Genomic DNA, 13828 nt, shown 5'->3' with positions numbered 1-13828 from the left:
ACGGATTTGTGATTGCACAAATAGCACTTCAGGGAAACACTCACCTTGTTGCTGTCAATGAAGCAGAATGGGGCGTTTGCAACCAACTTAGTCAGAGTTTAAACCTCAGGTTTAAACCCCTTAATCACAGAATTGCATTGGAACTACAAAACTTGAACAACTGTTTCGTATTTAACAGATTAGTAGTATCTGTTCATGTTCTAATGCAGGTCTATGGCCTAGTAGTTAAAACTGACGTTTATCTCCTGCTGAGTGGCTTGCGATTGCCCCAGTATATCCATTCTCACCCTTGAATTTAGTTCAGTAGCGAACATATCAAATAAATAACCTCCATCTCTTCATTATATCATTTCTTAGCCCAGCATTACAGGACAGGAAAGAAAAATGAAACATTATCCATAATCCAATCCTAAATGTGCAGTAGAAATTTTCCAATGAAATGAAGACAAACTTCACTTAGCTGATAAAATGCACTGCAATTGAACCACGTAACAGATGTTAGCCATTGACGAAGCACTGAGCAGTGGCACCTTGTTGGCGTGTAGTCTTTACTGCATTTCCAGCATTTTCTGCTTAGGATTATAGCATCATTTAACCTGGCACGAGGCATTAAATTCTCCGAAGCTCAGCTCATATTAGTAGTTTGGATATGTACGCTGCCAGTTTCTGCTCTGCTCTTTCACCTGAGGTGCCATTAGTCCCAGCCACTGTCACCAGTTCTCTGTTGCAGTTACAACAGGATTACTTTGTAGTGTGATTAACAACACCAGTGCTTCCTTTAGAAATGAGTTTATGTAAGTTCGTAAATGTGGCTCAGTGGCATTGCTTAAATGGCTATGTTTTCTACCTAATTTCCCTTTTGTGGGATGGAGAATATGAGCACTTTCAGTGATAGAAAGTACTGGAGCGGTACTGGAGTCTTCTTGGTACACTTAAGATTCTCCACTAAATGCATCAGGGAAATATCTTCCTGTTTACAACATCTTCATGGTTCCCAATTACCCAGTACTGATATGTTACAGTTAATGTGTTACCATTTATACCAGGAAAAGGCTTTAAAAAACAAAACAAAAAAACACCTATATAATATATATATATTATTTTTAATTTTTTAATTTTTTAAATATATATAACATGGGGTATGCTTTATCAGCAAATGATTAAAATAATGGTACATGCTAATGAACTAGCTAACCTTTAGCGCGCTGGCTGCACAGGGCTGGCACATGACTTAGCAGCATCAGCATGATGCAGACATTCTGGGACCAATGTGCATTTAACCTAGAAATGTAACTACTGAATGTTAAAACATACTGAGTGTGTGCGTGTGTGTGTGTGCGCGCATCTGTTTGTGTATTGCAACCATAAGCAGGAGCAGATGAATAAATAAACAAAAGTTCTGGACACTATAATAACTGCAGCCAAAGTGCACAGAAAGGAAATGTCTTTGCCAAAAATGCCATTTTTTACAGTCCTTGCTAATTTGCGGCCTCTGCGACTATACCTTTTACGCATACTGGTGCTAGTCATGGGTCTCATTAAGCATTAAGCAAGATTTCCCTTTCATTTCTGCTTTGGGGTTTCACTAGTCCCATTGCCTCAATTCCATTAAGTGATTCAAGAGTGGAATATTTGTGCGTTGGAAACTGCAGTTCAGCACAGAAACTGCATCACATATATCTACAGCAGCGTGGCACTGACAACAACAACCAAAACAACCAAAACAATAAACAATGTTAATTGCCATACAAATGCCTTATTGCCTTATATATTATATATATACTTCATATGTTATTGGAGGTTACCAATGAATATATCAGCTGTGCCACCAAAGTATTGTACACTCATGGGGAATGCAGAAATTAATGCACGATCAGCTTATGAAACTTCAATCAAATAAGTGGGTAAAGCTTATTTGTATGCAGCTGCTCAATAAATTGTGGAGAGTGGATATTTCTGCGGAATTTAATTAAAGAAACTACAGAGTTTTTTTTGTTAAAGAAAGCATGACATTTATTGAGGACTTTCATCAATCACCAAACAATTCATAGCATTACATCATACAAGGCTGGCAGCCTCTAAAGTCTGGCCACGGGAAATTCATCTTACTTTCTGTATTAATGCTCATGTTTTCCCATGTTCACTCAATAGCAAAATGAGGAAATTTCAATGCAAGAAGCTGTCAGCTACAGTCCTGCAGCAGGGGACTGAAAAAGCCCGAAATTTATGTTTATGAAAATGTACAACCTTGTAATCAGTGGAGCGGAACTTAAACCTTTCTCACCAGTGTTATTTTATGCAAATGTATTGGGTCTAATTCATGCAACATTTTCTGTGTGACATTACTTATATTAAGTAAAAAAAATAGAGCATCTGACAGCCAACCCATGTACAGTGCAAATCCTCCTCTTTGGCCGGGGGTTCGATTCCCAGCAGTGGCACTTTCTACATTACCCACCACAGGCCAGAGTACAGCCCATGCAATGTTAATAATTGTTGCATAAAATAAAAGCAAGACTATTAAATGCTGAGAGAGAAAGAGAGAGAAAGATTTGATTGCTGCTAGTGATTACTGTACCCACCACAGACCACTAAAGATTTCTGATGATCTTGCAATGTACAATCTGCAAAATACAATCACAGTCAAGGCTCCCCTGTAAAATATCTCAGTGGGACTCACCTGGATAAATAAACTATGAATAAGAAAGCAAATAACAAAATGTAAAACAAATAACTGTTGAATAAACTACAAACTACCATTAAAGGTTGAGGGAGGGGCTAAAATAAGTCATCATACATATGCCTGCTCAGACTTTTGGCTACTTTCAACAAACACATTTCCTGCCCTGGATTAAGGAGGCAGGCAGGATTCCTTCCAAGATGCATGATTTCAGCTGCCACAGTGCCAGCTTCAAGCATGCTGAAAGCTGTCCCTGTAGGTAGTGTGTCAGACTGATCCGTGTAATCTGTAGGGTTTTTTTTAGAAGGAAAGAGGCCTCCCAGCTGTATGGGAAATCCATGTTTTTGCAGTAGCATATTTACCTGCTAGCCAGTACAGTAGCATGCTAGCTGGAGGCTCACAGATTCCAGTTATTCTGATGAAAATCCATTATCTGTGAAAATGCCCACACAAAATCCCTGAGAACAAATTCTGTAATATTTTTGTAAACTGTATTATATTTGGAACATCCTGTGAAATTTTGTGTGAATACCTGACCAATACCCTGTCTGACTTGATTTTTGGGTCAGCCAATCCAAATATATACTGCCAGCACGTGAGCCAGGTATTATTTTATTTATGTTGAAGGCACATTTATTAAAATGATTTGCCACCGCGTAACTTGAATTTAGTTGAATTTTATTTGAATGAGATGAATGGTTTGGATTTTCTCTACTTTTTAGCACTGCTGTTGTGCAGTGCAGATGCCACTGATTTAGGCAGTGCAGTGTGTATGCTTTAAAATGCATTGGCTTTAGGGCACCAAAATGCAGAAATATTTTTGGGCTTGGCTGGGGTCTAGTAGCATATTAGAAATATCAGAAATATGTGGTGCGATTTACCGAGCAGCAGGAATTGGTGAAATTCACAAGAGCAGGGATATTGATGCTGTGCTTTTTTGTCCTTGCTACACATACATACATATATGAAGAACTGAATACCCGGAATTGCAAATTGAGTTGATTGGTAAACAAATTTTACGAACGTAACATAGTCAAAATAGCTAAATATGATGTAGGTTCCTTATTTGAGTGGAGATTTCAGGCTCTTTCAGATGCAGACACTAAAGCTTGCTCAGTGGGAACACTGTATACACTAGCTCCGTATACAAAGCACCATGAAAAAGCGACTGAAATATTTATTTTGGAAGGTTAATGTTGCTACTGTTTACATTTCAGTCCAGTCCATAAACCTTCATTCGTTTAATACATCAATATAAAAATGAATAGTTAAACTACTTTATTTTTAATCAATTACATTTGCCTTTTACATCTGCTTGTTTACTTTTATGCAAATGAGAAAACAAAATGAAGTAGGTAGGCCCATGTGTAAATAAATCCACACATGGGCCTACCAAATTATACTTGAAATAAGTCAAAGATGTGGCTTCACTTCCTAGATGTGGACAGTGATGATGCAAATACAATATTAGAGAAAAAAACAAACAAAAAAACAATATTATGCAAGTCTGGAACAACTTTCAAATTCATTAAACATGTGGTTCATCGAGTCAACTTAGTTAAGGCAAGAGAACTGTGACTTTCCTTTTGTTATGTGTATGTATGTTCAAATTACAAGTACTAATATCCAATATTGTACTCATATTGTAGTATGCTTTTCATGGTTATCTTTAGAACCATGTGCACTATACAGTCGCCTGGACTTTGGTTTGAGAACATGCGGTGTACTCTGTGATGTGTACTCTGATGTGTATGCCACTAACCAAGATAATGGGTGTCCTTTACTACGACTGTGTATTTACCTGATTTCATAATAGTTATAGTGAATCTATTGCGACTGTACTGAACCCCCTTTTTTCATCGTTGCACTTCAGCATGGTAAATTTAGCCCACAGCATGGTGTGTGGAATTTGTGGCAACTGTCATTTTGAAAACTAGGATAAATTATGGCGGTGATTTACAAAAGAGCACAAGTTGTTACAGAACACAAAATTGGTATTTTGGCTTCACTTGCACTCACGTGTTGATTTTCTCAGGTGCATAATTATAATCCTTATCAGTGCTTTCAGTTTAGCCTGTGCCTAAAAGTCAAAAGTGCTTCCTGAGAATTAAATAAATATGTAAAGCATAGAAGAGGGATGTAATCATTTTCAGAACAATATAAATCCCTTTTCACTCCAGTATTCTGTTGTGTTAGGCTAATCTCTAGCCTTAATCACGCAAACACAAATACACATAGTGATAACTCGCCACATGACATAAGCAATATCTCTGTAAATTTGATTTATTCTACACTGTGCTAAATATAATCACAGTGTACTGTATGCATGTCCTGGACCACACTTGGATACACACCACATGGACATTTAAAAAAAAAGATATCCAACATTTAATGCACACAGCTGTGATGCTTTTAAAATTTTCAGTTCGCTGTCATTTATTCCTTGTCTGTTGTATTCTATGAAGAAGTGCAGCTTCCATAGTTTATTTCTCTTGTGAACGATTTTTACCCCAGTTCAAAAAAGTATCTTTAGTGCCTCTGTAGCAGAAAATGATTTTCTTTGAACAGTCTTAGGGGTGAAACAATTAATCACTGCTGCAATGTACGTCTAAACTAGTGGTGATATCAACTTTTTTGATATTAATGTTGGGGAACTGACGGTTGCAATAGTTTAAAAAGAATGGATTCTTTTGGCTAGGTCTCGCCAGCGGTGTGTATGTTGGCTTTTTATTACAAAGATAAAAGAAACAAAAGACCACAGGAGCAGCCCTAAGAAGACTTAGGTGGGAAAGATTTGTGGATGCTTGAGTGAGCAAGTAGAAATGAAATGATGTCAACTTTCCTCAGAAATTTTTCAGCAGTCCATAATCATCAACTAATACATTAATAAATGTTTTCTTGTTGCAGTCCATAGGTTGTTCTTTTCTTTCTTTGATACGGCTTGTGTTCCTTGTTTTCTCACACTGGTTTTCACTTTACAGCTCAGAGAAAAACAGAAATCAATGTAAACAAATGAGAACTTTGTTAGGTTGCTATTGCTATTAGTAAGCTTCCTGAATGCATGCTTGTGTCAGATGCACCTGTCATATTTGTTCTCTGTATTCAGAAGTGATCCATGTCACAATTTAAAAAAAAGAAAGAAACCAATAAGTGGGTGCAGCATGCACACAGTACAGTGGCACATGTACAACTTAGTAACTTCCTGTTAGGAAGGTTCCTCTCTGCTGTAATGCCTTTTTTTTTTTAAACAAACGTTTAACTATAAGCTCAATGAGATTCTATGATAATGTCTAATTTAAAAAAAAAATGTTTTTTAACTTTCAGTAACAAGATTCTGTTGTTACATATTTGATCTGATTAAAAGGTGTAAAATCCAGTTGGCAATTCAAAATGAAATAAGTTCTGGAATTAAGTTTGAAGAGCTAATTCAAAATTCAAAGCAAAGATGATCATGAATTAGTGCTATATGTAAGGTAAAACAGAAGAACAGCTCTTCCTCAGGTGGCTGAGAATGTCAATGCAGGACGTGATTAGACGGTGTCTGCAGGAACAGTCCATCAACAATTACATAGAGAGGGATATTCTAGTACAGTTGCAGTGCATAAACCCCTCAATACCAAGACAAATGCACATTTGAGAGTTCAGGAGTGTAAAAATCATAGGCGCTGATCTACAGAGATGTGGAAAAAAGTGATATGGTCAGATGAGTCATCCTTCACTATATTCTCGACAACTGGGCAAGTGTGTGTGGCGTACACCAAGAGAACGGTACAGGCCTGAATGATTGACCCCTACAGTGAGGGGGTCCGGTGGCTCTGTTATGCTGTGAGGGGCATTTACCTGGCATGGTATTAGTCCACTTGTCCCCTTAGATAGAATGGTCTTTGCAAATCAATACAGAGTTATTCTGAGTGATCACCTTTATCTTATGACGAAACATTTCTATCCTGATGGGAATGGTCTCTTCTAGGATGACAATGCTCCCATCTACAGGGTATGAAAAAACAACAAATGAGGGAATATCTTTTTGAAGAATGCTGTTCTATCCCTCCAGCAGAGTTCCAAAGACCTGCAGAATCTATGCCAAGGCTCATTGAAGCTGCTCTGGTGGCTCATGGTGGCCCAACACCTTACTAAGTCACTTTATGTTGGTATTTCCTTTAATTTGTCACTCGTCTCTGTGAGTATATATATATATATATATAGATTACACACACACACACAAGTATGCACAGCAACAGGGATACACTTATTGACAGTCTCAAAGCCTCAGATTTTATTATACACGTATACCAATGAATCAGTCACCGGCACACCTAATCAGCGATGATAAATTATTTTTAATTAGTCACCAAGAAAAAGGTATATTTAATACCTGGGTGGCAGAATCCTGTATTTCTGATTGCCTTTGAATATCATTAGCAGTGTTAGTGTTCCAGCAAATAAACCAGAGCTGTTGTCAAAAACCCTACTATTTCACACATTCTGTATTACGTGCACAGCACCCGATTCTTCCCATTTAAACAAATAATGTGTGAATGTGTGCGTGCACAGAACTGATTCTAATTGACAGTAACACAGTTACAACTTTTGGGCATCACCTGTCCCAGGTACTACAACCTAAAATCAAGAGCTCGCGTATGTCATTCAGTGCTCACAAAATGACGTACACCCCCACATTGAGATCCATTTCCCCTGTAGGCAAACTCATTTTAAAGATAGAGATGTACAAGGATGACAAGAAAACATCACCGCAAGGCATGAGATGAAAGCTGGCACAGTATTAACTTGAGTGTATGCAAGGGGGAACATGCCACGGGAAGTTTCCCAAGAGTCAGTGAATGGAAATCATCAACTCAGTTACAGTTTCTTTCAGGTTTACTTCAGTGGTTTTGTATACTTTTCCAGTTCATATGTGGACTAATGGACATTGACACTGTGTGTACCATATGTAGTTACATTAGACTAACACTGACCATGCTCAGTACAAGAAAATGTCCACTTTGTTCTCTGTGTGAACAGGAGTGTACAGTAAATATGTGCCGTAGTGCTAGACTATAAACACAGCACAGTTTTACAGTCCATCGTGCTGTTGACATCCTATGAACAGGAAGTCAGAAAGTTGTTTCTTAAATGGCAAATTGTATCATTATTAGTCTTTCTCTATGCTCCCTTTGGGGAAAGGAAGTATTCGGCATTAGATGCATTAAGACGCTAAATTATGAATGGAAACGTTCCTGTAATGGATCTTTTCAAGTCACATTTCCATCACTTTTTTATATCTCCTGCTTTATTGAACACGGCTTCCCATCTACCCATGTTCCCAGCTGGCTTTGAGCTAATGTGGAATGGGGTCAGGGACCTTATTTTAGACACAAAGTTAATATTTATTGGCTAGTGACATTGTGAGACTGCGGGGACATCAGAAAGCTCCCTGTAGGACAGAAGATCTCAAGCTGCCGTTTGATCGTTTGACATCAGAAAGGCATGCTTTTGCCTTTGTCTTATAATCCCCCGATCTCTTAAGTTCTTTTCCTGGCTCCCAGTTGTCTCGGTTTCCTCCTCTGATTGTCAACACTTCCAGTTTTATGTTTCTGAATATTCCACCAGTGTGATTATTTTGATATTCTGTTGAATACCGTACAAGTGCACGAGCTTGATGATATCGGCATTTTTTCTCATCAGTCTGTGAAAGAGATTAATGATGGCCACAGAGGTAGTTAGTCCTTTGGGGTGTCAGACAGCACACAGAATAAAAAATACACATGTATTTCTTCCATCTCCATCGTTGTTTCATCTAAATTATAATTGATATTATAAAGCATACATGGATGCAGACACATGCACGCATGCATGTGCACACACGCACGCACACACAAACACACACAGGTCTTTTCATTAAGAACTTTCCAGTTCCGCTTCTGCATCAAAAATATCAGTGGTAATGTATTTTTATTTTAAAATAATAGTTCTGAGAGGATTTTATTTCTCATTACAGTAAAGAAAACATATATCCGTTATGATAATAAGGAAATCTAAATCAGGAAAAATAAAACTGACAAATTCAAAATGAGGGAAATTATTAAATATAATTTATATAGCCCTAAAAGTATCCTGGGAATCCATATTGGGTTCGGTTTCAGCTCCAGGCAATTATTTTGAGAACTGGGGCTGCTGTGATTATCGGCATGTCTTGTACAGCAGGACATCGAGTTAGCACAGCCAGCTTCTTATCTGGAGGAAACAATGCATATTCAAGGATTTAAAAAAATAAATTCTTAATATTAAAAAAAGGAGGGGGTCTGGTGGTTATACTGATTCAGAGGTTCTCTTGCAGGGTTTGATGCCTACTTCACTTCCAGAACGTTGGAGAACAATCGGCGGAACGTGTGGTTTGCCGAATACTGGGAGGAGAACTTCAACTGCAAACTAATGAGTTCGTCTAAGAAGGAAGACACCAGCCGCAAGTGCACAGGTACCGAGCTCTGCTGTGCTGCTCATGTTCAGAGAGATGTGGGGGTGCAGATTTACAGGAAACTACCAGAGAGACGGGGACATTAATCCAGTCATGAATGTGTGGTGAGGCATATTAGAGCACAATTATTCTTGTCCGTGATGAAAACAAAGTGACATGTGTTGAGGTACAGTTCTCTCTGATGGGTCAAGCTTCTGCTCTTTGGGAAAAGGAGTGGTAATTACCAGTGGAAAAAAATTCATTCAATTACTGAAAAAGTGCTTAGAGATGAGTCGAAGATAGCATGTTGTCAGAAACTGAGATTTCAAACCATTCCAATTAAAAAAATTATTTAGGGTGGGAATAATCAAATCTGACCCACAAGGCCAGTAGTACTTTTGGTTTTCATTCCTCCTCTCTAATCAAAGACTGATTTAAACCTGACGCACCAAGTGGAGTGTACAGTAATCTCTCTGACTCATTGACTGTGTCTAACCTAAATTTGTCAATCAGATATTGGACACAGTAAAACCGGACATAAATTTTATTACTTATCTTTTATATTACATGCATAATTTTCAGTAAATATCACAGTAAATATGGTGCACACGATTCTAGTATACATGAACAAAATATCAATTTAGGTGAATGAGAACAATGCACATATATGTATCAATATATGCAACACTTTACATGTAGCCTTTTTATGTTTCCAATTACATGTTGCACCACACTTTTTTCCATTTAATTTCAACATGTTATGATGCTTTTATTAGGTGTTTCTGCATTAGTTATGATTGTTATTTTAGTTATAAACCATATGGTATGGGGGAGGAAATGAAGCTCTTGAGTGTTTCTGTGAAGGGAGGTGACATAGTTAAACAGTTGTATGCTGCGTTTCTTATATAATTCAGATTTGACGCAGTGACACGTCTCTACGCAGTTTTGCTTGTATATTTCATATCGAGAAGTAACTAAAAGGACAGTCAGGAGAGTAAGATCCAGATTACTACGTCCCAAGTGACAGTTGCACAGTCAATATAACCACATTATTATTATTTCAAGGTGAAAACGTATACTAGAAAACAGAGAAGTGCTACCAACATGGGATTAACAGAGTGGTTACTAAAACTCCACACACACGTTTAATTATTTATATATTTCAGATGAGAAAATTGATCCCTACTGTTACATTTTAAATCTATAAAAAACTGATGAATGTATTAACATTTATTGGCCGGTTCAAGGGTCTTTGATGACAGCTGATCAGGACTCTGCATGTAGATGTCACATATCAAGAATGGTCATTTAAACCCATGGAATAAGGGCTATTCTTTTTGGTCTTACTTTGAACTCTGAGGAAGGGAAACTGAAATGTGGCTTCGGAGGCTAGTAATGTTGCTGGCTTTCTATACTACCGGGGTCATAAGGGAAGAAGGAAAACCGGCAATACTACTGGCCTAATCGTCCTGATTTGACCCTGCTGTAAGGTCTCAGCTCATTGGATATAAGGCTCATATGTCAAAAAAAAAAAAAAAAATCTGTAAAGCTAAGCTTAGCACATCCAAAACGTCCCAGATACACTCACAGGACTATTATCATAAAACCGTTACTGAGGTGCCCTATGAAGGCAGTATGTGGGCAGCATTCTCTGCAACTTCAGTCTTTTAATTTTCCAGACGGATATGCCTGATCAATAATGTCTTTTTCACAAACTTCCTTGTGAGTTACACTGGACTTTTTGGATGTGCTAAGCTCAGCCTGAAAGATTTGTATTGCATTTTCCACTTTAATTTGAATCAGTTGAAAAGCAAATGGACTGCTTCTATGCACATAAAACAGGTAGGCCTATATCAAACTTGGTGAAGACTCTGGGCTGGTAGTCCGGTAATCGATAATAAGCCATGACTATGCTAGAGATGGGATAATGAGGTTTCATGAAAAAAAAATGGGCAGTGCTACTTCATGATTTTTGTGACTCACTGATTTGAGCCAATCATTGTGTTTTGTTATGGAGAGCAAAATCTGTTGCTTGATCCAAACTATTGTCAGCTTTTGGCATTTCACTTAGTGTACTGATCATGAAAACTCACTTGCCCATCACTAACAGTCTATACTTCACAGTAAATCAGCAATAGGTCTTAACCTACCTTTAAGAGAAAATAAAAATATCTGCTTTAACCGCAATAATTCTGCCTTACAGTTGAAAAAGATAAAAACTTTTTTCTAAGTGAATAATTATGTATACAGCATTACATTAAGTATGATAATGTTCAGCATCATGTTTTTCAAAACACAATCATAATAATGTTAAGTGGTAGTCCAAATATGGGAAAATATAAATGAATGTATGGCTCACTGCGATTATAATATATGGAATAAGAAAATAAAAAATGAAATAACTGTTCCCCAAATGCGTTTTTAGTCTAGAGTTATCCAATTATCCCAATTTCCAACAAGGCCTTCGGTGGTTGCGCACTACATTTACATGGATATAATTGGGTAGCCACTACAGACAACAGCTGAATAAAATAACAAACGTTATAACAATGTCTGACAGATTAAAACGAAAGAAACTGCAACTTTTTAAAACCAAAATCTTGCTTTTTAAGTTCTTAAATGAACACATTTAGGAGGAGTCAAAATGGTCTCACATCTCTCACAACAGCAGACTAAGGTAATATTTATAAAAGCATAACTAAATGGGGTAAGAGACAGTTATGCCTTATTACCACTGAAGCAAAAAATATTATTAGGTTAGGTGTCTTGCTCAAGGACACTTCGACACGCCCAGGGCGGGGTTTGAACTGGCAACCCTCCGACTGCCAGACAATCGGTCTTACCTCCTGAGCTATGTCGCCCCAGATACCCAGTATTAGACAAAGAGAGTCAATCCATTCTTAGATTCCATGCCAACTTCATTTAGATAATTAGGCAAATAATTTATTTGACCTGACGTATAATTATGCCATGAGCTACAGATGGAGACTGCATGTATCCTTGGTGAAGATGTTTTCTCTGGTCTGATATAGGACTGAACCAACATTGGCTTGTACAGCTATTTAGAAAATAACACCGTAATAATTGTTGCAGACATTGTCATCTCCATATCCTTTGAGGTCAGAATACATTATGTCACTTTGGATCAAGCGTAATACTTCAGAATCTGATGAAGGCTGCTGGATTACAAGATATCTATTCATCACTATATCTATGCCAGGATATAATATGAGAGCAAGTGAACCTGGAAGAGATATTAAAAAGTTATTTTATATCACTGCATTTTTACATATTGCATATTATAGCTGTGTTATTTTTTGAGCCAATTATGATATCAGATGTGGTCAGATCAATTTTCATAAGATATAGCAGGGACATTTGCGCATTATTCAGTGTCTGTGTAATGTTCATGCAGGTCTCAATAGTAAAAAAATAAATAAAGAAAATTACAAGCAAAAACAAGATGACTATTCTTTAGGCATCTTTTGATATAATTTCCTTATCTGGATGCAGTAGATTATATTAAAGGGTATACACAATTAGAGTTTCCTGCCTTGGTGAAACTGGCAGTTTCATTTGTATTAACTGTTGGCTGTATTATTTCAGCTGCTGTGTAGCTGGGACCATGATTGACACTTTTTGAATGATGTCTTGCTCAATTGTAAAGCAACTGACTTTTTTATTTTTTGCCTAAATCAGATTCAAGTTAATACCCACTCAAAGTTGTCAAAAAATTTCACTGCCGTTTCTAAGGATAAGACGTTTCCCCACATCTTGCTGTGCATGCACCTTTACGCTTCGAACATGGGGTTAAAAAGCACAAGGTTAATGGCTCTAATTTGGTTATGCACTGGGACAGCGAGTGCTGTCAAAGGCTGCTAGCAGTGACAGCACCTAGATGGAGCAGGCCTTGTAAGGGCAGTCCCCCTGCCTCTGGTCACTGTCAGTGAGAGGCCAATTTGAACACATCAAGGCGCAGAGTGCAAAAGGAGATGCACAAGCTGCTGTCTTTGGGATGAAATGACACCCCTGGGTGCAAGAGGGAGGCCAGGTTTTGGTCAGAGGGTAGGCAGGAGGGGATGGAGACTTTTTAGAGCGAGCTTGGCAATTAGACTGTGCGGAGGGTGAGGTGTGGGAGGCTGAGAAGGAAGTTTACAGGGAGGGATTGATGTCTGTTTATTACAGTCTTAATACATTCTTCCATTTAGGCTATTATCTGCTTGGCTCGTTGCCGGCATGGCCCTCCCTAACGAGACGTAATGAAAGAGTATTGATAGGATTCCCTCATCTTCCACAGCACTGCCTGTCCCCCTCTCCCTCCCTCCTTCCTCTCATCCCTCCCACCCGTGTGACAGCATGAGATATTCTTTCTCCCCCCTTTCTCCTGGCTTACAGAATGGCAAACCACGGTTCCATTGCCAGGTTTTTTTTTTTTTTTTGGAAGCCATTTAAAGTCCCCCCTACTTTCCTTACCCTCATGAATATTTATACAGAAAGAAAAGGAAGGATATGGAGACAAGCCGGGTTTCATGTTAAAGACAGTGAAAAAGGCAAAATGCTACTGGCTGTCACTTATCATCTCTGGCTAATTTGGATTTCGCCCAAACATTTGATGGATTTTTTTGTAGCAATTTTTTTACTCAGATTTGAATCACTTTTAAATTGATGTTTCTAGAAAAAAAAATTCATACTGC

At 38.0% G+C, this 13828-nt stretch overlaps 1 protein-coding gene across 3 annotated transcripts in view; it reads left to right on the top strand.

Annotated features, from left to right (window-relative positions):
* The window catches only part of LOC118211455 (metabotropic glutamate receptor 7), a 190862-nt gene that overhangs the window by 115003 nt on the left and 62031 nt on the right, over positions 1 to 13828 (top strand). For all 3 annotated transcript variants that reach the window (XM_035388665.1, XM_035388664.1, XM_035388666.1), the window contains exon 5: positions 9018 to 9155. In XM_035388665.1, coding sequence (XP_035244556.1) covers positions 9018 to 9155 — 138 coding nt within the window. The remainder of the gene's footprint in view (positions 1 to 9017; positions 9156 to 13828) is intronic.

This window comes from Anguilla anguilla, chromosome 13 (genome assembly GCF_013347855.1).
Source record: "Anguilla anguilla isolate fAngAng1 chromosome 13, fAngAng1.pri, whole genome shotgun sequence".
Classification (NCBI taxonomy): domain Eukaryota; kingdom Metazoa; phylum Chordata; class Actinopteri; order Anguilliformes; family Anguillidae; genus Anguilla; species Anguilla anguilla.
This window is presented reverse-complemented; position numbering and strand designations above follow the sequence as displayed.